Below are 25,868 nucleotides of genomic sequence, written 5' to 3' on the forward strand. Positions count from 1 at the left end.
TGAGAAGAGTTTAATAAAGGACCACTTTCAGAAACAGTGGCAGGGGATGGAGAAGCCATAGTGAGTAATACAGTCCCCAGGGCTGGGAACAGTGGGGCACCTTTCGCACCAGGCCTGGGAAACCTTCCCAGTAACCAGACCCTTGAGGTCTGCAGAGCAGGCCACCTGAGGGAGGTGGTGACCCTACACCCAGTCCACCATGACCTTGAAGGAAGGGAACCAGTGAATCAGCACCCTGACCTTACTCTCCTTGACCCTTTGGATTTCCCATCAGTGCATCCCAATCAGAAGTTAGAGGGGAAGGAACTAACTGATGGAGCCTGCAAAGGTCCACTTCCTGGATCCGGAGGGACAGAAAGATGACAGCCAATGCAGACTCTCTGGATGAATGAGGATTTACTATGCCTGTAATGATGCTATTTCACAGGAAAGGGATTCGCACTGGAGAAACCCAAGTTACCTTATTGATACATCAAGTTCTTCTTTTTCCATTTTCCTTTCGCCCTCCTCTCTGCTGGCCAGTTCCATATCAGCATCTTCCACAGTCTTTTTCTCACCATTCTGGAAGTATTGCTGAAGGGCAGTGTACAGTTTAAACACTTGACTGAAAGACAGCTTACTGTAGGCCAAGATCATGTGACGCAGAAATAAGCCTAAAAACAAGACACAGACTAGGCGAAGGCATTAACTCGAAATCCAGGCTACACCAAGTCAATGACTATTTGTTGCAATTCCTCCTTCAAAATAATTGAAAAAAAGACACTCACAGTTGCTGTTTCCTCCACAGAGAATGTTCTTTCATCACCTTTTATGAAGCTGATTTTCTCTTTATATTAAAAGCTCAGTCCTCCCACCCACACTCTACTTTTTATCCAGCCAATGTATCTTCTTGTGACTGTTTTAACTATCAGAAGTTATCGTATTTGTTTACTTTTTATTATCTGCTGCCCTTTTCCCCACTACCACAAGAATGTAATCTGCGTTAGGAGAAAGGTTCCAGTCTCTCTTCAAGTCCAGAGCCTGGCACATGGAAGATCAACAAATAACTGATGGTGAATAATATCAGAACTACCAGGAAAGAAAAGTCAGGTGGATGGAGCATGGCTATAAAGCTAACAGAAAAGCATCAGGAAACTTCATGTATACCCTAGACTCATAAACTGTAACAATAATCTACTCTTACCTCTCTTCATAAAACCTTAGCTGGTGACCCTGACTTAGTTGTGTAATGTGGACAAGTGAGCAGAGGACCGTGGGAAAGAGGTGAGAAACCCTGAAAGGCTCCATAACCAGTCTAATATTCTGATGATAGTAGACAAAACAGAAGATGCTTTTCCACAAGACAGTTATTTAAACACAGATCAAAATGGCAAGGCAGTGAATACAAACTAAAACATGTCAACATCCCCGCTGCGTGTGCTCAGATTACAGCAGAGTTAACAACAGACATGACTCAGAGAGCCGTTCACTTCAATGAAAATATTCTCTGCTCTCCTTAGAAGAATTTCATACCTACTACACTTGTTTTGTGAACCTCTGGTTCAGTTCCAGAAAAAGAATCTGAAAGGTCATCAAAAAATTGTTCCATATCCTTCAACTCGCCTTCAGCCATCAGTTTGATTCTGAACAAGAAAAATGAGGTAAGGATTTTAGGAAGGCCCTTTGAATATCTTCCCACATTTCATATTCCACAATCACCTAAAATGAATCTATTTGAAAATCCAAACTGTCACCCCCATATTCTGAAAGGTATCATTGCTGATGTTTTCTTGATTATAAAATTTCTCAAAGTAACATATCAGCCAGTAAAAATGAAACTCTCTGTAACAACTAAAAGGAACAAAGTAGATCCATACAGAATAATAAATTCTGAAGCAGTATGTTTAATGCTATCCATTTTTTAAAAAATTAAATTAAGGTACTTAGGGAAACAACCTAGAATAACAAAGATATGTTTTTTTAAAGAACACTGGAGTGGGTTGCCATTTCCTTCTCCAATGCATGAAGTGAAGTCGCTCAGTCGTGTCCGACTCTTAGCGACCCCGTGGACTGGAGCCTAAGTCGCTCAGTCCTGTCTGACTCTTAGCGACCCCATGGACTGCAGCCTACCAGGCTCCTCTGTCCATGGGATTTTCCAGGCAAGAGTACTGGAGTGGGTTGCCATTGCCTTCTCCAAAAGAAATAATCACCATGTGCCATTTTCTAATTTTCATCTACTTTGACATCTTTTCATATATACAGAAGAAAACGGAGCTTACCTGATCTGCACTGAGTTTGCCAGCTGAGGACAAGACTCTTCAATTAACTTGTAAAGTTTAGACAGTGTAATATCTGGGCCCTGGGTAAAGGAGAGATTGAAAGGGTTACAGAAAAATTTTAAAGAGCTGGAGATTGATAAGCAGCTGCATACATAAATTCATTTATCAACCTCTCTGCTTTCTTTTTTAAATTGGAATGTAGTTGATTTACAATGTTTTGTTAGTTTCAGGTGTACAGCAATGTGAATCATATACATATATATATATACACACACACACATACATATCCACTCTTTTTTAGATTCTTTTCCCATATAGGCCATTACAGAGTATTGAGTAGTTTCCCGTGCTATTCAGTAGGTCCTTATTAGTTATCTATTTTATGTACAGTAATATGTATATGTCAATCCTAATCTCCCAATTTCTCCCTCTCCCTCCCCTATCCAACCTTTCTGTTTTAAAGTTATTCCAAACCTGAAATCTCAAACCAGGAAGCAGAAAAAAAAAACTATCTGCATAAAACACTACAGCAATATTTCACATTTGCATGGCATTCTCTCTTAGTTGGAGGAATGACTTAAAATGGAAAAAAAGCATAGAATCTGTAGTCTGAGGTTCTTTCATTCTCAGTTTGGTAATTGTAGCAAAGGTGTTGCCTCCCTGGACCCTTCATCAGTAAGATGGAGATAATAATAATAATGTCCCATGTTTGTGGCAATAATTAAGTAAAATAATTCAAATTGTTTTGTAACCTGGAGAACATATACTAACACAGGGGTCCTATTTTTCATAAACATAATCGCATTTGATCCTCCAAAACACTGGAAGGTAGGCAGTCATATTATCCACCCAAGTCCATAAAAGGTACCATTAGAGACAGAGAGTATGTGACCTCAGCTATCAGGAAGATTTCAACCTCGCAGAGGTTTACAACTAAACACTGAAGAGTTGACAGTACATATGTCACTTTTAGTCGTGGATAAACCAGCTAGCCCACTTCCGGGGAAAGTATGTTCCCCATGCATCATTTGAAATGAAGAAAAACTAAAGAATCTATAAGGCCATCAATAAAGAGCTCATTTATAAGCCATAAATTTTAACATTAATTAAAAGTATGAGTTAAGGACTTTCCTGGCAGTCCAATGGTTAAGACTCTGGCTTCCATTGCAGGGGGCATGGGTTCAATCCCTGATGTGAGAACTAAGATCCCAGATGCCTTTAAGTATGGCAAAAAAAAAAATAACTGCTTAAATTTTTTAAAGTATGAGTTAAATTATGTTTCTTTTCTCACTGTGGAATACAATGCAGCCGTTAAAAAGGATGTGGTAAATCTACTCAAATATGCTGACATGGAATGATCTCCAAGACTTTTTTTTTTTTTTGTCTGTGTCAGGTCTTTACTGCAGCACGTGGGATCTTTAGTTGAGGCATGTGGGATCTAGTTCCCTGACCAGGGATTGAACCTGGGCCCCTCTGCATTGGGAGCACAGAGTCTTAGCCATTGGACCACAGGGAAGTCCTTCCAAGACTTATTAAGTGAAAGGAACAACCTGTAGAATAGAAGTAGCACTTATGTAAAATGAACAAACAAACAAAAAATCCAGAATTAAACAAAAAGGATACAAGTATACACACTTATAATCATATGCATCAACCTATCTATATACACATATACATAGCAAAAGGTCTAGAAAGATCCATTCTGAACTGTTACTCAGTAAATATTAATAGTTGAATGAAGGAATATGAACCCTGATAATCTCTGAGAGGAAACAGGATTAGAGGGCCTACAAAAGAACCATAAACTTCCACTCTATCAACTTTAGCATCATTTAAAGTTTTACAATGAATCTTGTGTATTAGTTGAGTAGTTAAAAATCAGCTAATTTTTAAAGTCAAACAATAAGCAAATAAGTAAAGGCTGGAACTTAGCTAGATGAATTCTATATACATGTTAATTAAAATACTGGGCTGGATGAAGCACAAGCTGGAATCAAGATTGCTGGAAGAAATACAAATAACCTCAGATACACAGATGACAACACCCTTATGGCAGAAAGTGAAGAAAAACTAAAGAGCCTCTTGATGAAAGTGAAAGATGGTGAAAAAGCTGGCTTAAAACTCAACATTCAGAAAACTAAGATCATGGCAACTGGTCCCTTCACTTCATGGCAAATAGATGGGGAAAAAATGGAAACAGTGACAGACTTTATTTTGGGGGGCTCTACACTTAATAACAGTAATGTAGATAGGACTGGGAGCTGCAAGTTCTAGAGACCCTACTACTTTTACTTAACTAATTGGGCAAGCCACTTAATCTGTGTCCTCAGTACTCCTCCTCCTGCCCCAAAGAAGGTGATGGATTAAAAAAAGCCCTTTATAAGGACTTCCCTGGTGGGCCAGTGGTTAAGACTTTGCCTTCCAATGCAGGGGGTGTGGGTTGGATCCCTGGTCAGTCCCACATGACTTGCAGCCAAAAAAAATCAAAACATAAAACAGAAGCAATATTGTAACAAATTCAACAAAGACTTTAAAAAACAGTCTACATTTAAAAAAAATTCTTAATTGAAAAAAGCCTGTTATAAATTATAGTGTACTAGGCTTTGGGGATACAAAGTGAGCAAGAACAGGACAAAGTAATGCCCTCATGGAGTTTACAGTCTAGTAGGGGAGAGAGAAGTCACTCATATAATCACCCAAATAAATGGAAAAACCACAACTGATCTAAGGGAAAGTGCATGAGATTAAAACGAAAATAGCTAAAATTGATTGAGCATTTATTATGTGCCAAACACTGTAAAATGTTCTCATGGATCTTCTAACTTAACACAGCCATCACATGACAGGTTCTATCATTGTTTTCCATTCTATACAGCAAAAGCAAAGACCCAAACACGTTATGGAACTTTCCCAAGTCGCACAGCAGGTAAGCAGTAGTGTTACAATCTGAGTCTGCAAAGGGAAATAAAACACGTAAAGTACTTGTGTTAGTTGCTCAGTCGTGTCTGACTCTTTGCGAACCCATGGACTATAGGCCGCCAGGTTCCTCTGTCCATGGAATTCTCCAGGCAAAAATACCGGAGTGGGTTCTTGCCATTCCCTTCTCCAGGGGGGGATCTACCTGACTCAGAGATTGAACCCGGGTCTCCCGCATTGTGGGCAGATTCTTTACTATTTGAGCCACCAGGGAAGCCCATAAATTGCTTAGTACACAGTAAGTGATCAATGTTGGCTGTTACTTTTACGTCATTGTTACCACTTATTACGGTCCTCTAGGGTACAGCTCCTGTACCTCTGTCTCCAACGCTCAGGCCTACATGTAGCCTCATTCCACATAAGACGGAGGATCTGCGAAAATAACTCTTCCCCCAGTCACTCAGCTAACAAATGCTGGAGTCAGATATAAACCTGCCCCTAAAAATGCATATAAAGTGCCTGGTCCATCTAAGTACTAAGTGTTTGCTGGTGGTAACAACTATATTTTTCGTGGTCCAAAAGGGCAGAGAAAGTATCCGATAAACCCCCGTGCCCCCAGCCCCCAGGGAGCTGTCCCGTCACAGAGCAGGTGCACAGTAAGGGTTTGCTGGATGAACCGGAGACCCTCACCTGCAGCAGCGGCAGGAGCAGCTGGTTGAGCCTTCGCCGCTCCGTGAGGCTAACGGCGCCCTCGCCAGTGCGGCCCATCTCGTTCAGCAACACTAGCACCGCGATCTTATACGGCGTCACCCAGTCCTTGATACCGAATACGTTGGCGTGCACCACCCCATTGGTCATCATGGGGTTGAAGTAGAGGCTCTCGTGGACGCTGGCCATGGCGCCCACGAACTAACTCCAGGAGACCCTGTGCGCGCCCCGGCCGGGTTCGTGCTCAGGGAACCTCACAACCTCCCCTAGGCCTCCGCTGGCCCGCGGCGTATCCCAGGAAACTGGCATCCTCGCGACGCCGATGACCAATCAGAGCAAAGAAACCAGAGCTCTATAGCCAATAAAAATGCCCAACAGTACTGTGATGGGTGGGGCAAAGGCGGCGCACCTAAAGACTGAGTCCCTACAGAAACTTTCGGAGAAGAAGGGCAAGTTCCGGGTCGGCATGGACTGGCACTGAATGAAAGAGTCAACGCTTTCGGTCAAGGTCTGAACGGCCAGGAGGCTGACCATTTGTTCATTTAATTTGAAAATAATTAAAATTAAATTTTAAAGTGATTGAGATTAAGGCAACGAAGTTAGGGACTTCCCGGCGGTCCACTAGTTAAGAGTAGGAGCTTCCACTGCAGGGGGGCCGCGTCCGGGAGCTAAGATCCCGCATGTCGCGGCGTCCGCACCAAAAAAAAAAAATAAATAAGAAAAAGCAACGAAATTAAACGTGCACCTTTAAAATTTGTATTTAACTGATCAGGTTAATTTTAAAATTCAAAGTTAGGAAGTTTCATTTAGCTCTGTTTTAATGCGTGAATAAACTTTTTTTCCCCCTCAGAATTTCACAAATGCCATTTGCAGACAGCCAGGTCAGGTTGCAAATAGCCGTGTATCCTTACGCGTAATAGAAGATAATACCAACTCCGTGTGGTGAATCTGTTTACCACCTAATATTACGTCCTTGCATTCATGGCCCTCAAAATAAATCCCTAGACAATAATTTCAAACTGAATTTTCACAACCCTTTTTCCACTCTTCTGTACCTTTCCCACGACATTTACTTCTCTACAGCCTGAATTGCTATTAATAATTATTTGCACTCCACACTAGTCTACGCAATCCTTGAAAGAAAAACCACCTGTTCTAGGAAATTCCCTGGCGGTCCAGTAGTAAAAAGACTCAAAAAACAAACGAACAACCACCTGCTCTTCAACTCTGGCTACACACGCTATGCCTAGTACCTGGATTTTGTTGTCTCAATCTGTCTTTGTTTAATGAATCATGAATGAATATGTGGTTTTAGTTCACAGGAAAAATAAACAAGAAAAAGGGAGGTAGACATATATAGGCTAAATAACTGGGCCACAAGTCGTTGATAGCTTGGAATACAAGACCTAACTTCCATATCTTGAGAACGGTGACTCTGTATATTTTAGACATACAATTACATGTGTTTGTTTTTGGTTTTGTTTTGGCAGTACCAGGAAACTTGTGGGATCTTAGTTCCCCAACCAGGAATTGAACCCCGACCCTCTACAGTGAAAGCACGGGGTCTTAAGCACTGCACCACCAGGGTATTCCCACATGTATTTTAGACGTACAAATCTGTACATTTACCACATTCATTTCTTATGTAATTGGTTTTCACTTGTAAAAGAGGAAACGCTATTTGCAGGAATTTTAATACTTAAGTTACTTCTTTGTTTGGGCTTCCTTATGGCTCAGCGGGCAAAGAATCCTCCTGCAATACAGGAGACCTGGGTTCAATTCCTGGGTTGGGAAGATGCTTGGAGAAGGGAAAGGCTACCCACTCCAGTATTCTGGCCTGGAGAATTCCATGGACTCTATAGTCCATGGGGTTGCAAAGAGTCGAACACGACTAAGGGACTTTGATTTCATTCATTTACTTCTTTCTTTGCCTCAGTTTATTTTTGTATTCCCCACCCCCTCTTCTTTTAATGTAAAAGCATACTTTCAATCTCACAGCTATCTAAGGATCCTTTTGCATTATGAATTTAACCTAGAAAAATGATTGACAAAGGATATTTGTGGAATAAACATGTATTCAACCTTGAAATCCTGAATAGGGACACTTTACTGAATGTAAAGAGAAAAGTTAAGTTTTGTAAAATCCTAAACAACAATCTTAATCTAAATTGGTAAGGCTTTCAAGTAACTCATTCTTCTATTCAAGAAATTATGTACTGAGCTCCTTCTATAGTCAAGGCCGTGTTTTAATCATGGTACTCAAAGAGGGTAAACTTCTAAACCAGAAGTTGCAAACCGGTGACCTCTGAACTAGCTAAGACCCATGAGATGTGTTTTACTTGTCTTACATAATATTTGCCAAGCTTCCCAGGTGGCTCAATGTTAAAGAATCCTCCTGCCAATGCAGGAAATACAGGAGATGAGTTCGATCCCTGGGTTGGGAAGATCCCCTGGAGGGGGAAATGGTAACCCACTCCAGTATTCTTGCCTGGAGAATTCCATGGACAGAGGAGCCTGGCAGGCTACAGTCTATAGGTTCAAAAAAAGTTGAACATGATTGAGCAACTGAGCACGCACATACAATATTTGCCAACACTTAAAAATTGAGACATTTCAGTGTGCCCCTGCCCCCAATCTATATTTCCAGCTTCACTTGAAAAATTGGAAAACTTGGCAACATGGTTTATTCTGGGTGGTAACTCTTAACTGAATATAAGCAGCAAGAGCCACCTTTATTCAGGCCATGATATCCTCCAATCTATAGTCATGGGCATATGGGCCTAGCAGAGCAAATCAGATACTTCTCTGGATCACTATATGGACTCTAAAAAGAAGAGCCCTCTTTCTCTCGGGGTTGCTAGGCAGGTTGTCAATGTCTCAATCCCTCCTTCCAGAAAAAGGCTACCTGTAGGAAGAGAGAGCAGGCCAGTTTGCAAGTAAAAGCAGAATCAAGCAGAATTGGACATCAGGGAGGGGAGAAAGAAATAGGTCCGGTTCACTGATTTCTATTTTTATCTTGATACCCTGGTTCTTGCAGCTATTTCAATTATCAGTTTTCCTAGAAGATATCCCCCAACCACAAAAAAAGTTAACAAATGTTTGTTGGTCTGGGTTGGAGGTTTTGTTTTGTTTTCATTTCATTTTTGCTTGAGCTTGATTGAGAAAGATTTTAGGCTCTTGCAACCAAAATCATCAATAAAGGTGATAATAAATAATTGAAAACACTGAAATCTATTCATCCTACCAGAATTGTTTAGTACTCAGAAAGACCTTCAGGCTCCTTGGTTTATTACTAGAGAAGCCTTTATCTCATCCTATGTGTTATTCAGGGACTGTCTCCCTTTCTTCCTCAGTCACCAGGTATTCTCCTGCCAGTCAGAGAAAACATGATTCAAATAAAGTCATGAGTGATGAAACAAGAAGAAAGTTGGCCTGAGAATCAGAGCCCTCAAGTTCTAATGTTGGCTCTAAAACTTTCTAGCTCTGTGGATTCAGTAGCCACTTATTCTCCCCAAACCTGGCTCAGTCACATTAACAGTGAAAGGTATAGATTGGATGATGTGTTAATTCCTCTGCAGTGCTAAGATTTTTTAACTTGTTACTCTTGATTTTTATTTAAAAAATTTTACTGCGGCAAAAGCTTATCACATAACATTTACCATTTTAACCACATGAAGGGTATGATTCAGCAGCATTAAATACATTCACAATGATGTGCAACCTTCACTACTGTCTAGAATCAGAGCTTTTTCATCACCCCAAAAAGAAAACCCATACACGTTAGCAGTAACTCCTCATCCATCATATGATAATGTACAGCATTAATAAGGTTTATAGGAAACAGGTAGTTTCACATACTGTGTGCATGCTCAGTTGTGTTCAACTCTTTTGCGACCCCATGGACTGTAGCTCACTAGGCTCCTCTGTCCATGGAATTCTCCAGATAAGAATACTGGAGTGGGTTGCCATTTCCTTCTCCAGGGGATCTTCCCAACCCCGGGATCCAAACTACACTTACTATTGGAAGGAATTTAAGTTAGTATAGTCCTTAGTCCAGACAGGAAATAGAAGGCACTCTAGGTGTTTCAAACACAGGGAAATTAATACAGAGAATTGGCTCCACAGGTGATAGTAGATCTGAGAAACCAAACCGGATAGAGATAGCAGTAACAAGAAGATGCTGCCTCTCCCAGGACAGAGAAGACAAAGGAAAGAGATGGTTACCATAGCCCAGAAACTGAGGCCACTGGGTGGGAGCCAGAACTGCAGGTAAATGCAGACACTGCAGGAGGATGGAGAGAGAAGGCAGGAAATCCCATGGATTCTCCCTTTCTCTCACTCTCAGATCTCCTGTTCAACTCAGCCGGTTGACTCAGGAGCTGGGAAAGGAGATGTGCAAGGGAATTCCCTGTCGGTCCAACAGTTAGGACTCTGTTCTTTCATTTCGGAAGGCCCAGGTTCGGTCCCTGCTCAGGGAAATAAGATCCCAGAAGCTTCATGGTGAGGCCAAAAAAGAAAAGATACATGCAGTTTTTTCAAAAAGGAAACGTGAGCATCACCATTATCTATTCCAGAACATTTTCACCACCCCAAAAAGAAACCCCATGCCCATTAGCAGTCACTCCCCATCCTGCTGCCCTTTAGCCCCCGGCAACTACTAATCTGCTTTCTCTATGGATTTTCTCTTCTATACATTGCATATCAATGGACTCATACAACATGTATGGTCTCTTGTGTTCATTTAGCCAAATCTTTCTGAGGTTTATCCATGTTGTGGCATGTATCAGTACTTCATTCCTTTTCATATCTTAGTTATATTCCATTATATAGACAGACTATATTTTGATTATCTGTTCATCTGTCAATAGGCGTTTGGGTCGTTTCCACCTTTGGGCTATTGTGAATCATGAGACTGAACATTCATGTGTATGTCTTTGTGTGAACAAGTGCGTTTGGTTTTCTTGAGTATATACCTAGGGGGTGGAATTTCTGGGTCATACAGTGACTCTACACTTAACTTTTAAGGAACTGCAAGACTCTTTTCTACAATGGCTGCATCATTTCACATTTCCATCAGCAATAAATGAGGGCAGCCACTTTTTTCTTCTATATTTTTTGGCTCTTCAGCATGCAGAGGGGAGCCACATTCTAAAAAGGATCAGGAGCTCAGCTTGCCATTTAATCATGAGTCATCACTAGCAATGTCATGATTCTGAAAGAACTGAATAACTATCAAAGATGTTTAAGTTGTTCTGAGCAATGGATGACTATCTCCATGATTTTATGTATCTCTTAACACTGTCATCCCCCAAGGAGAACTGTGCCAGGTAGAACCACTTTTCCCCATTGCGCATTAGAGAGTATCTCACCAGCAATTAAGCTGGCAGGTCACCTGCAGGTCCCAAGACAGATGGAAAAGCCAGCCTTTACCAGCCGATTAGATGTGAAACTTCTGAAAATGACAAACCCTTGTGCAATTCTAAGACATCATATTAGAGGAAACAGAAAATTGCTCTGAACAGGAAAAATATAATATGTGAACCAGGTCTCCTGTGTGCATGCATAATCATTTTCTTTTGATAATTCAAGAAAATCCAGCTGAGAGGGAAGAAAAGATCCCCTATTGAATAAAACGAGGCCCGACTTTGCCAGAGTCACGCAGAGTCTCAAGGTTCAATCAATACAAAAAGTTCTGGGTAATTAACTGAGCTGCTGGGGAAACTTGATCGCTAGCCTGACAAGCATCGCTAAGTATTTCCAGACCCAAGGTAACATTCCAGCTTCTCAAAGCTCATGAACTGAATTGACCTCACTCCCTGGGGAAAGAAACTCGCCTTGTTTCCTCTGGACCTCCTATATCATCCAAGTCGACATCACCATCTGCAGCTGAAGGGATCAATGGACACATTAAGTAATTGAGATTGGGTTTACGTTTCTATTGTCAACTCTCATTATTTGTTTTTGAGAACCCACTTCTCATATCTCTTAGTGCTATTAAGCAAAAGATAATATACATTACGTAATTTTCACAAGTCTATGAGTACATCTTACACTCACCTTTTTTTTTTGCTGATACCCTGACTCACTCCCAATACTTGACTTAATAGCAATTTCCAGTAGAAGTGGTTGCTTTCAATAATAGAAGCAGAAACTACACTGAGTCATTGCTTTTCTTCCTTTGCAGGATGATTAATTCCTTACTTTGTAAAATGTTTTTTAGACATTTCAGTTTGCAAGAGTTTCTGCATCTGTAATGTTTGATGATCATCTACCGCCATAGTGGCAACACACAGCTCTCTACATAGCGATAATGCTATGTAACAGCTACAAAACCCTGAAGGCATGACAAGACGCATGTTTGATTGCACATCTAGGGTGGTAGGCTAGGGAGCTCTATTAATCTTGCTGGGGCTTGGTCACAGATGGGAAGCATGGCTGATTGGGTGATCCAGAATGGATATGCCTGGGGACAACTGGAGTGGCTCTAGAGGTCTCTCCTCCTCTGCAGCCCACCCGAGAGACATGGTAGAGACAGGGATGCAAGAAGGTGAAACAGTATATCCTACAGTCATAAGCTAAGTGGTGGCTCGTATCAGTATTTCTGCGCATTCCTTTTTTTTTTTTAATTTTTGGCTGGGTCTCGAGGCTTGTGAGTCCACCAGGGATCAGACTTGCACCCTTGGCAGTGAAAGCGCAAGTCCTAACCACTGGACCACCAGGGAATTTCCCACTGCGTTCTGTTAGCTAAAGCAGGCCAGCACAGATCCAAGCTTCAGGAAGTAGAGTGGATCTTTGGCAAGAGGAGTTGCAAAGTCATACAGCATCAAGTGAGGAGAGAGGGAAAAGGAAAGAATTGGAGCCAAAAGTGTAATTGCCCAGAGGCTGTCCGTTCTCATCCCCTTGAACCTCCGCCTATTTAGGCAAAGGGAGATTTGGGTCCAAGAGGCATAGATGTAACTGATTTTTGTGTGTTTAATCTCACCCAAACAATTATATGGGGCTTCCCAGGTGGCTCAGTGGTAAAGAATCTGCCTGCAGTGCAGGAGCCACAGGAGACTCAGGTTCAATCCCTGGGCTGGGAAGATTCCCTGCAGGAGGAAATGGCAACCCACTCCAGTATTCTTGCCTGGAGAATCCCATGGAAAGAGGAGCCTGGTGAGCTACAGTCCATGGGTTTGCAAAGAGTTAGACACGACTGATGTGACTTAGCATGCGTGCACACAAACAATTATATAAATAGATGCATCGGCTATCTTAGTTTGCTCCAGCTGCCATAACAATACCATAGATCGTCTGGCTTCCACAGCTGGAATTTATTTTCCCACAATTCTGGAGGCTAGGAAGTCTAAGATCAAGGTGTATACCAGTTCAGTTTCTGGTGCTAGCTCTCCTCTTGACTTGCAGATGGCTGCCTTCTTACCATGTCCTCATTATGGCAGAAAAAGAGCTCTGGTATTTCTTCTTATGAGGACACTTAACCCATCAGGTGCCTCAGACGGTAAAGCATCTGTCTCCAATGCAGGAGACCCACGTTCAATCCCTGGGTGGGGAAGATCTCCTGGAGAAGGAAATGGCAACCCACTCCAGTGTTCTTGCCTGGAAAATCCCATGGACGGAGGAACCTGGTAGGCTACAGTCCATGGGGTCGCAAAGAGTCGGACACAGCTGAGTGACTTCACTTTCACTTTCAACTCATCATGAGCACCACCCCCCCACCAGGATCTCATCTGAATCTAATTACCTCCCAAAGGCCCAACTCCAAATACCATCACATTGGGGTTTCAGCATGTGAATATGAAGGGGGACACTATCTAGTTAATAACATGAGCTAAACTTAATTTTAAATTGGGGACTTCCCTGGCAGCCCTGTGGTTAAGACTTTGCCTTCCAATGCAAGAGTGTGGGTTCAATTCCTGGTAGGGAACTAGATCCCATATGCCACGAGGCCAAAAAAACAAAGCATAAAACGGAAGCAATACTGTGAAAGTGAAAAGTGAAAATGTTAGTTGTTCAGTCCTGTTTGACTCTTTTCGACCCCTTGGGCTGTAGCCTGCCAGCCTCCTCTGTTCACAGAATTCAGGCAAGAAAGAATACTGGAGTGGGTAGCCATTCCCTTCTCCAGGGGATATTCCTGATGCAGGGATTGAACCCTGGTCTCTTGCATTGCAGGTAGATTCTTTACCATCTGAGCCACCAGGGAAGCCTTTAATAAACTTGATAAAGACTTTAATAAACAAATAAATTGGGTATCTTCATTCTTTCCCCCAAATGTATCTCTCACTTGAGCCATGACTGAATCTTCCTAATGTTAGAAATCAAAGCCAGAAGTTAACCCTGGAGTCTAGAGATTGATCAGGACATCACGGAATTTCTTATGTAGTCTTTAAAAACATGTCTATTTCTACTAGAGTTAAGGATAAAATATGTACCTGATCTAAAGTTTCAATTGATGTGAAACTTGAAGGAATGATTAAATCATCCTTGTCAAGCCAGATTTATTGGAAAATTCAAAGTGATTCGATGCTTCCCAGCCACAGCATTGGAGGTCACTCTTCCCATAAGCTTCTGGAACTTCTGAGCATTATTCATTCAGTCTGAACAAATACATGATTCTTTAATTCTTTATTTTCAGGCTCTTGAATGCCTTGAATCATGAAACCAATTAAGTTGCCAGAGAACTTCTCTGATATCCTGTTCCTTTTAACTTCTTCGGACAGGTTTTTAGTCAATGTGTGTGTTGAATAAAACACAGAGAAAGGAAGAGATAGTCTTCTTCAGGATCTCAGTTTGTTCCTATCAGTGAATTAAAGAATGGACAACTTGTACTTCCCTGGTGGTCCAGTGGTTAAGACTCTGAGCTTCCACCGCAGGGCGCTTGGGTTTGATTCCTGGTCAAGGAACTAAGATCCCACACGCCACATGGCACGGCCAAAAAGTTAAAAATAATAATAATAATAAATAAATAAAATAAAAAACTGAATACATGACTCCTGATATATCTTGCGCAAATGATAAAATAAGTATTCCTGTTTTATGTTGCAAACACACACACACACAATCTCAGTATAAATATTAAAACAGAAAAATATACTTGGCAAACAGGTGACAAGTCTTGAAGAGATGATTGAATATTTTGAGTTTCTTCCTCTGTTGGTAATGAATCCATTTTGGAATGTAAGTTTCAACTAATCTCTTAACTTCTCTACAGCCACTCTAGAGTAATAAGGGAAAAAATGGTAAGTTTTGGATTTGATTCTTCCTTTCCAAGTACAAATATCTTGAGGATATAAATTACATGATTTACTTTTTTTTTCCAGAGTAAGCCTTAAGGGGGATAGTAAGAGGAAAAACACCATGCCAGTAATTTGCTACACATAAATATTAGTGATTAAATAATCATTGAGAGTAGAAATATGTTATAGGAAAGAACATATTTTGAATATTATTTATGCCCCCGCTATATTAAAGTGCTTATAAAACTTGTGACAAGGCCAAAATGAAAGGAAAAATTCTTTTTTTCTAAAAAAAAATTTTATTTTATTTTTTTAATAAATTTATTTATTTTAGTTGCGGGCTAATTACTTTACAATATTGTGGTGATTTTTGCCATACATTGACATGAATCAGCCATGGGTTTACATGTGTTCCCCATCCTGAACCCCCCTCCCACCTCCCTCCCCATCCCATCCCTCTGGGTCATCCCATTGCCCCAGCCCTGAGCGTTTGTCTCATGCATCGAACCTGGAATGGTGTTCTGTTTCACATATGATAATATACATGTTTCAATGCTATTGTCCTAGAACGTCCCACCCTCACCTTCTCCCTCAGAGTCCATAAGACTGTTCTATGCATCTGTGTCTCTTATTCTGTCTCCCATATAGGGTTATCGTTACCATCTTTCAAATTCCATATAAATGCATTAGTATATTGTATTGGTGTTTTTCTTTCTGGCTTACTTCACTCTGTATAATGGGCTCCAGTTTCATCCATCTCAATAGAACCGATTCAAATGTATTTTTTTAATGGCTGAGTAATATTCCATTGTGTATATGTACCACAGCTTAAAAAAATTTTGAGGTGTAATTAACCATCTAAGGTGAACAATTCAGTGACAGTACATTTATTTTGTGCGATCCCTTGCTCTATCTAGTTCCAAAACATCTCAGTTCAGTTCAGTTCAGTCAGTCAGTTGGGTCCAACTCTTTGTGACCCCATGGACTGCAGCATGCCAGACCTCCCTATCCATCACCAACTCCTGGAGCTTACTCAAACTCATGTCCATTGAGTCAGTGATGCCATCCAACTATCTCATCCTCTGTTGTCTCCTTCTCTTCCTGCCCTCAATCTTTCCCAGCATCAGGGTCTTTTCAAATGTATCAGTTCTTTGCATCAGGTGGCCAAAGTTTTGGAATTTCAGCTTCAGCATCAGTCCTTCTGATGAATATTCAGGACTGATTTCCTTTAGGATAGACTGGTTGGATCCCCAGAACATCTCCATCTCCCCAAAAGGAAACTTCATACCCACTAAGCAATTTCTGCCCATTTCTCCATCCTATAAGTCTCTAGGAACAGCATCAGTCCTTCTGATGAATATTCAGGACTGATTTCCTTTAGGATAGACTGGTTGGATCCCCAGAACATCTCCATCTCCCCAAAAGGAAACTTCATACCCACTAAGCAATTTCTGCCCATTTCTCCATCCTATAAGTCTCTAGGAACAACAAATCTCTGGTTTTGTCTCTGTAGATTTATCTATTCTGGACAATTCATGTAAATGGACTATGATCTTTGGCATCTGGCTTCTTTCAGTTAGCATGGTTTTGATGTTCAGCCATGTATAACATGCATTAGTACTTCATTTCTTTTTATGCCTGAATAAAAAATATATATGTATATCACTAACTGATATACACAATCATAAATTGATGGCCATTTGGGTTTTACATATCTTTTGGCTATAATGAATAGTACTGTTACAAATGCTCATGTATAGTGTTGGCCAGAAGGTTCGTTTGGGTTTTCCCATACAATGCTATGGAAAAATCCAAACAAACATTTTGGTCAACCTAATATAAACCTTTCTTTGAGAACTTCAGTATTTCAGTTATTTGGGGTGTTTCCCTCACAGTGAAATTGCTAATTCTTTAAGCTTTTCCCACTGCCCACAGAATCCAGTGTAGCCCAACTCTGAGCTGCTTCCTGAGGGTGCCTGTTTTGGGAGAGAAACAAATGCCATTAGCAGGGTAGAGGAATTCTATTTAATAAGGACTAGAGCCTGATATATTCATCACACAGTTCAAACAAACTTACAAGCAAAAATCTTAAGGGGGAATTCCCTGGATTTTCAGTGGTTGGATCAGGACTTTCACTGCCAGGGCAGGTTCAATCCCTGGTTGGGGAACTAGGATTTAATTATTTATTTGTGGCCAAAAATAAATAAATACAAACAGTTTAAAAAATCTTAAAGGATACATATATTATATATATATATGCGTGTGTGTGTGTGTATATATATATGTGTGTGTGTATATATATATATATATATTAGGCTTTATAGGGTATTTGAAAATATGGGTATTTAAGATTGACAGTTATAGGATCTACCTTTTCATATATAAGAGGCAGTTCCAAACCAGTTAAGGCTGAAGGCCTGTTTATCTGTTGCAAGATTCATTGGTCCCTAAAACATAATAGGCCCTACAATATTTGGCTTGATGAAAAAATGTTAAACTCTAGAAAAATAAATGCAATCAAAACAAGAAAGATGCCGTTATGTTGCTTTAATAGTAGCCAATACTTAAATAAATTGATAAGTAATTACTAATCAAAATGAAGGGAATCAGGACCTTTCTTTATAAGACTGGTAAGAAGGCAAATTGATACAGTATTTTCTGTGGACAAATTTAGGAATTCTTATCAAGGCCTTAAAAATGTCTATATTCTTTGACTCCATTTTTCTCTTTCTGGCTATTTAACCTTAGAGAATAACCACGAGTATTGATGATGATTTTTTAACGTATTCTTCATTATCGTGTTATTATAATGAAAAATTGAGAGCTACCTGTAATCCATCAACAGAAATTAGACATAAGTTACGATTCACAATTAGGAAGAGTACGTGTGAAACTAAATTATTTTATAGAAAATATTTAGTAACTTTGAATAATGTCCATTATATTTTCAAATAGAAAATAATATGTGTACCACAACACTAAATTTCTAAAAATGTATCTGCATGCATGGAAAAGAGTCAGTTTCCTTCCTCTATAAAACAGGGATAATAATAGCATGTACCTCATAGGATGGTTATAAGAATGAAATTTAATGAGAACGTTCATATTCCAATGCTCAGCATAGTGTCTAGCATATTTAAAGCATTCAGTAAATGTTTAATTATTGCTATTGTTGTTGTCAAAGGATATACATCAAAATGTGAGCTTTATTTATCTTTGGGTAGTGAAATTATGAATGATTTTCATTTCCTTAAATATACTTTTCTTTATTTTCCACAATTAATGTGTTTTTATTTTCTACGCAGGGGAAAAAAAAAGCATTAAAAGAAAAACATTGACTTTCTCCAAGCAAGATAATTCTGCTCAAGATAATTCTCACTTCCCTGCCAGAGAGAGTTGATAGCAGATAAAGATGCTGATATTTCCAGACAGGTATCCTAAACTTTGCTGCCTTCTCTTTTGATAAGAGTAGAGATAAAAGCAGTATCAGACAACTTTAAAAAAAAAAAGAGAGAGACTTCCTATCAGGTCAGCTCTCTAGGATATTTCTATTCTTAGATATGAAATAAGATTTGGAGACCAGTGCTTTAGAAGTTAGACAAGAATTTTAAAAAGCCATGGATTACAACAGTTCAGTTCAGTTCAGTCACTCAGTCATGTCCGACTCTTTGTGACCCCATGGATTGCAGCACGCTAGATTTCCCTATCCATCACCAACTCCCAGAGCTTGCTCAAACTCATGTCCATCAAGTCGGTGATGCCATCTAACCATCTCATCCTCTGGGATTACAATAGAGGTCACTAATTTCAAATCAATCAAGCAATCAAAGCTGGATTATGTCATTTACCTGCTAACATATTTTACAGCATCTCTTTGCCTAACTTAGAAAATATACAATATTCAGCCAGACATTTGAAGCCATTTCAAAAATAATTTTCAGAGTGAATTAAAGCATTTTTTTTCTTAATTTAAGTTTTGGAGTTTCCAACTTTGCACTTTGGGATTTTAATTTCACACCCAGAGATAAAAGTGTCAAGAGAAAATTCCAAGAACTCTGTTCTTTGGACGTCACTACCACATACGTAGTTGAAAAGAAAACTCGAGAAACTTTCAGAAAAGGATTCTTCTATTTAACAATCTTTAGATATGGTGAGAAATTCTTGGTCACGTGGTTGGATGGGATTGGTCCCACTCTCAGCCAATGGAGGGCTCCTACTCCTCAGCCATAGAGATTGGTTTAGTGGTGCGCAGGTGACTCAAGTTAGACCATCAATTCCTCAATATATGGAGGTGAGAAACGATGGGAAATAAATTGTGCCCTGGTGCCAGTGTGAGAACACTACATTAAGCTCAGTCTAAAGGAATCTTGCTGGAATAGCCTGTTTAGTTGAGTTATTACCTTGCACCCTGTTTTGGGGTAGCATATTAGCAGGGCAAAGGCCAATAGAGTTTTGCCAAGAGAACACACTGGTCATAGCAAACACCCTCTTCCAACAACACAAGAGAAGACTCTACACATGGACATCACCAGATGGTCAATACCGAAATCAGATTGATTATATTCTTTGCAGCCAAAGATGGAGAAGCTCTATACAGTCAGCAAAAACAAGACTGGGAGCTGACTGTGGCTCAGATCATGAACCCCTTATTACCAAATTCAGACTTAAATTGAAGAAAGTAGGGAAAACCACTAGACCATTAAGGTATGACCTAAATTAAATCCCTTGTGATTATACAGTGGAAGTGAGAAATAGATTTAAGGGACTAGATCTTATAGACAGAGTGCCTGAAGAAGTATGGATGGAGGTTTGTGACTTTGTCCAAGAGGCAGTGATCAAGACCATTTCCAAGAAAAAGAAATGCAAAAAGGCAAAATGCTTATCTGAGGAGCCCTTACAAATAGCTGTGAAAAGACGAGAAGTGAAAGCAAAGGAGAAAAGGGAAGATATACCCATTTGAATGCAGAGTTCCAAGGAATAGCAAGGAGAGATAAGAAAGCCCTCCTCAGTGATCAATGCAAAGAAATAGAAGAAAACAATAGAATGGGAAAGACTAGAGATATCCTCAAGAAAATTAGAGATACCAAGGAAATATTTCATGCAAAGATGGGCACAATAAAGGACAGAAATTGTATGGACCTAACAGAAGCAGAAGATACTAAGAAGAGGTGGCAAGAATACACAGAGGGACTATACAGAAAAGATCTTCATGACCCAGATAATCACGATGGTGTGATCACTCACCTAGAGCCAGATATCCTGGAATGCAAAGTCAAGTGGGCCTTAGGAAGCATCACCACGAACAAAGTTAGTGGAGGTGATGGAATTCCCGTTGAGCTATTTCAAATCCTAAAAGATGATGCTGTGAAAGTGCTGCACTCAACAGGCCAGCAAATTTGGAAAACTCAGCCATCACCTCAGGACTGGAAAAGGTCAGTTTTCATTCCAATCCCAAAGAAAAGCAGTGCCAAAGAATGCTCAAACTATCCCACAATTGCACTCCTCTCAACACACTAGCAAAGTAATGCTCAAAATTCTCCAAGCCAGGCTTCAACAGTACATGAACTGTGAACTTCCAGATGTTCAAGCTGGATTTAGAAAAGGCAGAGGAACCAGAGATGAAATTGCTAACATCTGTTGGATCATTGAAAAAGCAAGAGAGTTCCAGAAAAACGTCTACTTCTGCTTCATTGACTATGCCAAAGCCTTTGACTGTGTGGATCACAACAAACTGGAAAATTCTGAAAGAGATAGGAATACCAGACCACCTGACCTGCCTCCTGAGAAACCTGTATGCAGGTCAGGAAGCAACAGTTAGAACTGGACATGGAATAACAGACTGGTTCCAAATCGGGAAAGGAGTATGTCAAGGCTGTATGTTGTCACCCTGCTTATTTACTTATATGCAGAGTACATCATGAGATGCCAGACTGGATGAAGCACAAGGTGGAATCAAGAATTCCAGGAGAAATATCAATAACCTCAGATATGCAGATGACACCACCCTTATGGCAGAAAGCGAAGAAGAACTAAAGACCCTCTTGATGAAAGTGAAAGAGGAGAGTGAAAAAGTTGGCTTAAAGCTCAACATTCAGAAAACTAAGATCATGGCAGCCGGTCCCATCACTTCATGGCAAATAGATGGGGAAACAATGGAAACAGTGACAGGCTTTATTTTCTTGGGCTCCAAAGTCACTGCAGATGGTGACTGCAGCCATGAAATTAAAAGACACTTGGTCCTTGGAAGAAAAGCTATGACAAACCTAGACAGCATATTGAAAAGCAGAAACATTACCTTGCCAACAAAGGTCCGTCTAGTCAAACCTTTGGTTTTTCCAGTAGTCATGTATGGATGTGAGAGTTGGACTATAAAGAAAGCTGAGCGCCAAAGAATCTATGCTTTTGAACTGTGGTGATGGAGAATACTCTTGAGAGTCCCTTGGACAGCAGGGAGATCCAACCAGTCCATTCTAAAGGAAATCAATCCTAAATATTGATTGGAAGGACTGATGCCAAAGCTGAAACTCCGATACTTTGGCCACCTGATGCGAAGAACTGACTCATTGGAAAAGACCCTGACGCTGGGAAAGATTGAAGGTGGGAGGAGAAGGGGATGACAGAGGATGAGATGGTTGGATGGCATCGCCGACTCAATGGACATGAGTTTGAGTGAGCTCTAGTAGTTGGTAATGGACAGGGAAGCCTGGCATGCTGCAGTCCATGGGGTTGCAAAGAGTCAGACGTGACTGAGTGACTGAACTGAACTGAACTGAACTGAACTGATTAGGGTTGTTGTTGTTCAGTTGCTAAGTTGTGTCCGACCCCATGGACTGTAGCCTGCCAGGCTACATGGGGTCCATGTAGTTAGTCCATGAGGTTTTCCAGGTAAGAATACTGGAATGGATTGATGTTTGCTTCTCCAGGGGATCTTCCTGACTCAGGGATCAAACCCAAGTCTCCTGCACTGAAGGTAGATTCTTTACTTTCTGAGCCACCAGGGAACTTCCCTGTACAGGAAATACTGTAGATTATAATTGAATGTCATATGCAGCTGTTTAGTGCTTTGGTCATGCACATATTTCTGCATTGTGGTTCATTGGACAAGATGCTGTATCTCAAATAATATAACATCCCTCTTTTAAATCTACCCTTTCACCTTGTTTTTAACTTAATGTAGGATTCATCTTGCTTCACCAGAGAATTTTTTTTTTAAGTGTCAAACGATGAAATGACTATTTGAATAAAAGAGGCCATTCTAAATCAAGAGTTACCTTGAATTAGAAGTGATAAGAATCAAATAGAATTGAGCTAGTTGAAACAAAACATCTTCAATGTAAGGTCAAAAGAGCTGTTTTGGATATCTTTTCATCACCACCAGCGATGAAAAGAAAACACTATTTAAAGACAGTTGTGTGTTAGAGAATATCATTCAACATCATGATCTATACAAAATTATTAATGCTACCAGCATCATGACCCCAGAAAATGTAAGGCTTTTAGAATAAGGATGGATGAAAGATTGACATTTTAGGGAACAATTATGAGGCACTTATATATTATTATGTTTAAGATTTATTTATTTTTGGCTGAGCTGGGTCTTTGCTGCTGTGCAAGGTTCCCAGCTGTGGCGAGCGGGGGCCGCTCTGTTGCAGTGTATGGACTTACCATTGCAGTGCCCCGCCCCCGCCTGTTGTGGAGCACAGGGTCCAGGTACAAGGGATCAGTAGTTGTGGCACACGGGCTCAGTAGTTGTGGCTTAGCTGCCATGCAGCATGTGGGATCCTACCAGAGCCGGGATCGAACCCTTGTCCCCTGCGTTGGCAGATGGATTCCCAACCACTGGACCCTAGGGAAGCCCTATATACCCTTACATGATTGCCAATGAATATGGTGTCGAAGAGAAAAATGTACTAAGCCTGAAACTGGAGTTTTTCAAGATGACTATCCTTATCTCAACCATCTGAATATCTCCATCCCTGCATGTTTATCTTCTTCATTTATGAGTTGACAGTGTTTGTATTCCATTGTGTCTGTCCAGTTTGTCTGTAAATGTGATTGAGCGTCAGCCTGTCTGCCTTGGACTGTAAATTGTTAAAGAGAAGAGGCAAGGCTTAGCTAATTCTCTCTGAATCACTGAGCCCAGCATAGCACCACATGCAATTAGAGATTTTATAAATGTGTTTATTATGGCCCTTGGAAGGAGGTTTAGTCCCATTTTATTGCCTTCTTGATCCTGCCGGCACTTCTCAAGAGGGTGGGGAAAGTCGACTTGATTTGCACTGTGAGCCTAGAAGCAAATGCTGATGTGATGTCATTTCGCTGAGGCCTCTCAATGATATCTGATGAAAGTCGGTGTAGTATAATAAATACATTTGGCCTTTATCCCCAGGTTCATGGCAAAGAGAACTTAAAACCCTTGGAATTTCATGAATGATCGGGGTATCTTTTGTTGTCCCTAGGAGCCCCTTTTGAGCACACCTGAGCTAATGAGGGGTCTTAGGATGGGGTCCCTAGATGGAGCTTGGCCACCAGAAAGATCAAATGATTAGAGAGTTGGGATTTTCAGCCAATCTTTTTGCCTTTTCAAACTGCTCATGGGGATTTCAAGGCAAGAGTACTGGAGTGGTTCACTGTTTCCTCCTCCAGATTTTATTTTCTTGGGCTGCAAAATCACTGTGGATGGTGACTGCAGCCATGAAATTAAAAGATGCTTGCTCCTTGGAAGGAAAACTATGGCAAACCTAGACAGCATATTAAAAAGAAGAGACATCATTTTGCCAACAAAGGTCTGTATAGTCAAAGCTATGGTTTTTCCAGTAGTCATGTATGGATGTGAGACTTGGACCATAAAGAAGGCTGAGCGCTGAAGAACTGATGCTTTCAAACTGTGGTGCTGGAGAAGGAAGACTCCTGAGAGTCCCTTGGACTGCAAGGAGATCAAACCAGTCAATCCTAAAGGAAATCAACCCTGAATATTCACTGGAAGGACTGATACTGAACCTGAAGCTCCAATACCTTGGCCACCTGATGTGAAGAGCTGACTCATTGGAAAAGACCCTGATGCTGGGAAAGATTAAAGGCAAAAGAGAAGGGGGCAGCAGAGGATGAAATGGTTAGATAGTATCACCGACTCAATGGACATGAACTTGAGCAAACTCTGGAAGATAGTGAAGGACAGGGGATCCTGGTGTGCTGCAGTCCATGGAGTCGCAAAGAGCTGGACATGACTTGGTGACTGAACAACAACAACCACTGATCTTTGGGGAAGTGGTTGGGACTGGAGATTAAGCTCTATAAAAATTCTTGAACAAGATTTGATGAGCTTCTGGATTGGTGAACCTATCTGTGTACTGGAAGGGTGACGTACCCCAGTTCTGTGGGGACAGAAGCTCCTGTGTTCAGGACTCTTCTAGACCTTGCTCTCTGTACCTCTTCATCTAGCTGTACATCTGTATCTTTACAATATCCTTTATAATAAACTGGTAAATATAAATAAATGTGTCCCTGAACTTTGTGAGCTATTCTAGCAAGTTATCTGTCCAGAGGAGGAGATCATGGGAACCCCAATTTATAACCAGTTGGTCAGAAGTACAAGTGACAATGTGGACTTGCAATTGGCATCTGAAGTGGAGGCAGTCTTGTGGGACTGAGTCCTTAACCTGTGACACCTGATGTTATTTCCAGGTAGACAGTGTCAGAGTTATGTTAAATTTGTGGGACCTCCAGTCAGGGTCTACTGAAAATTGGAGAGTTGGGTGGTGGTATTGGAAAACATTCCAGTCTGAAATGTTATGTTTTCACTTTTTTTTTTTTTACCACGCTGCATGTCATGTGGCGGAGAAGGCAATGGCACCCCACTCCAGTACTCTTGCCTGGAAAATCCCATGGACAGAGGAGCCTGGTAGGCTACAGTCCATGGGGTCGCTAGGAGTCAGACATGATTGAGCAACTTCACTTTCACTTTTCCTTTTCATGCACCGGAGAAGAAAATGGCAACCCACTCCAGTATTCTTGCCTGGAGAATCCTAGGGACAGCAGAGCCTGGTGGGCTGCCGTCTGTGAGTCGGACACGACTGAAGTGACTTAGCAGCAGCAGCATGTCATGTGGGATCTTAGTTCCCCAACCAGGGATCGAACTTGTGCCCCCTGCATTGGGAGAGCGGAGTCTGAACCACCAGATGGCCAGTGAAATTCCTCAACAGCAATTTTTTATTGTCACAGGTTGGACAGGGGCGATACTACTGGCTTAGCTGTTAAAGGCCAGGGATGCTGCTAAATATACTACTGTGAGCAGGAAATTTCCCCCACCCCCCAGCAATGTTTTCAGTCCAAAATTTCAATGGTGCTTGCATATTACTGGTTATGTCTTCTAGGAGAATTGGCCCCTTTATCATTACGTAATATCTTTTTTTATTCCTGGTAACTTTTCTTACTTTGAAGTCTGCTCTGTCGGAAATTATAATAGAACTCCTGCTTTCTTTTGATTAGTGTTAGCATGGTATGTTTTCTCCATCCATTTACTTTTAATCTATATTTGTGTGTGTACTTAAGGTGAGTCTCTTGTAGACAACATACAGTTGGGCTGTTTTCTTTGACGCACTCCAACAGTCTCTTTGAGTTGGTGCATTTGGAACTTTGACATTCCAAGTGATTATCTGATACGTTGGATTAATATTTACCCTATTTGTTACTGTTTCCAATTTGTTGCTCCTGTTCTTTATTTCTTGTCTTCCACACCTTCTCTGCCTTTTGT

At 40.8% G+C, this 25,868-nt stretch overlaps 2 protein-coding genes across 6 annotated transcripts in view; one reads left to right on the top strand and one right to left on the bottom strand.

Annotated features, from left to right (window-relative positions):
* ANAPC5 (anaphase promoting complex subunit 5) overlaps positions 1-6,158 on the bottom strand; it is a 32,909-nt gene extending 26,751 nt beyond the window's left edge. For 2 of the 3 annotated variants that reach the window (XM_081540075.1, XM_081540074.1), the window contains exons 1-4: positions 5,865-6,158; positions 2,259-2,338; positions 1,513-1,622; positions 461-653 (exon numbers count right to left, since the gene is read on the bottom strand). In XM_081540075.1, coding sequence (XP_081396201.1) covers positions 461-653; positions 1,513-1,622; positions 2,259-2,338; positions 5,865-6,071 — 590 coding nt within the window. In that variant the 5' untranslated portion in view covers positions 6,072-6,158. Of the gene's footprint in view, positions 1-460; positions 672-1,512; positions 1,623-2,258; positions 2,339-5,864 lie in introns of all 3 variants that reach the window. The other variant, XM_081540073.1, reaches the window with a different exon arrangement.
* Positions 6,159-6,320: 162 nt separating this feature from the next.
* RNF34 (ring finger protein 34) overlaps positions 6,321-25,868 on the top strand; it is a 48,947-nt gene continuing 29,399 nt past the window's right edge. For all 3 annotated transcript variants that reach the window (XM_081540080.1, XM_081540083.1, XM_081540079.1), the window contains exons 1-2: positions 6,321-6,390; positions 18,421-18,547. The gene's annotated coding sequence lies outside the window, so the exon portion shown is untranslated. The remainder of the gene's footprint in view (positions 6,391-18,420; positions 18,548-25,868) is intronic.

The sequence above is a fragment of the Giraffa tippelskirchi genome, chromosome 11 (assembly GCF_054371585.1).
Source record: "Giraffa tippelskirchi isolate mGirTip1 chromosome 11, T2T-mGirTip1v1.2.pri, whole genome shotgun sequence".
NCBI classification, from domain to species: Eukaryota; Metazoa; Chordata; class Mammalia; order Artiodactyla; family Giraffidae; genus Giraffa; species Giraffa tippelskirchi.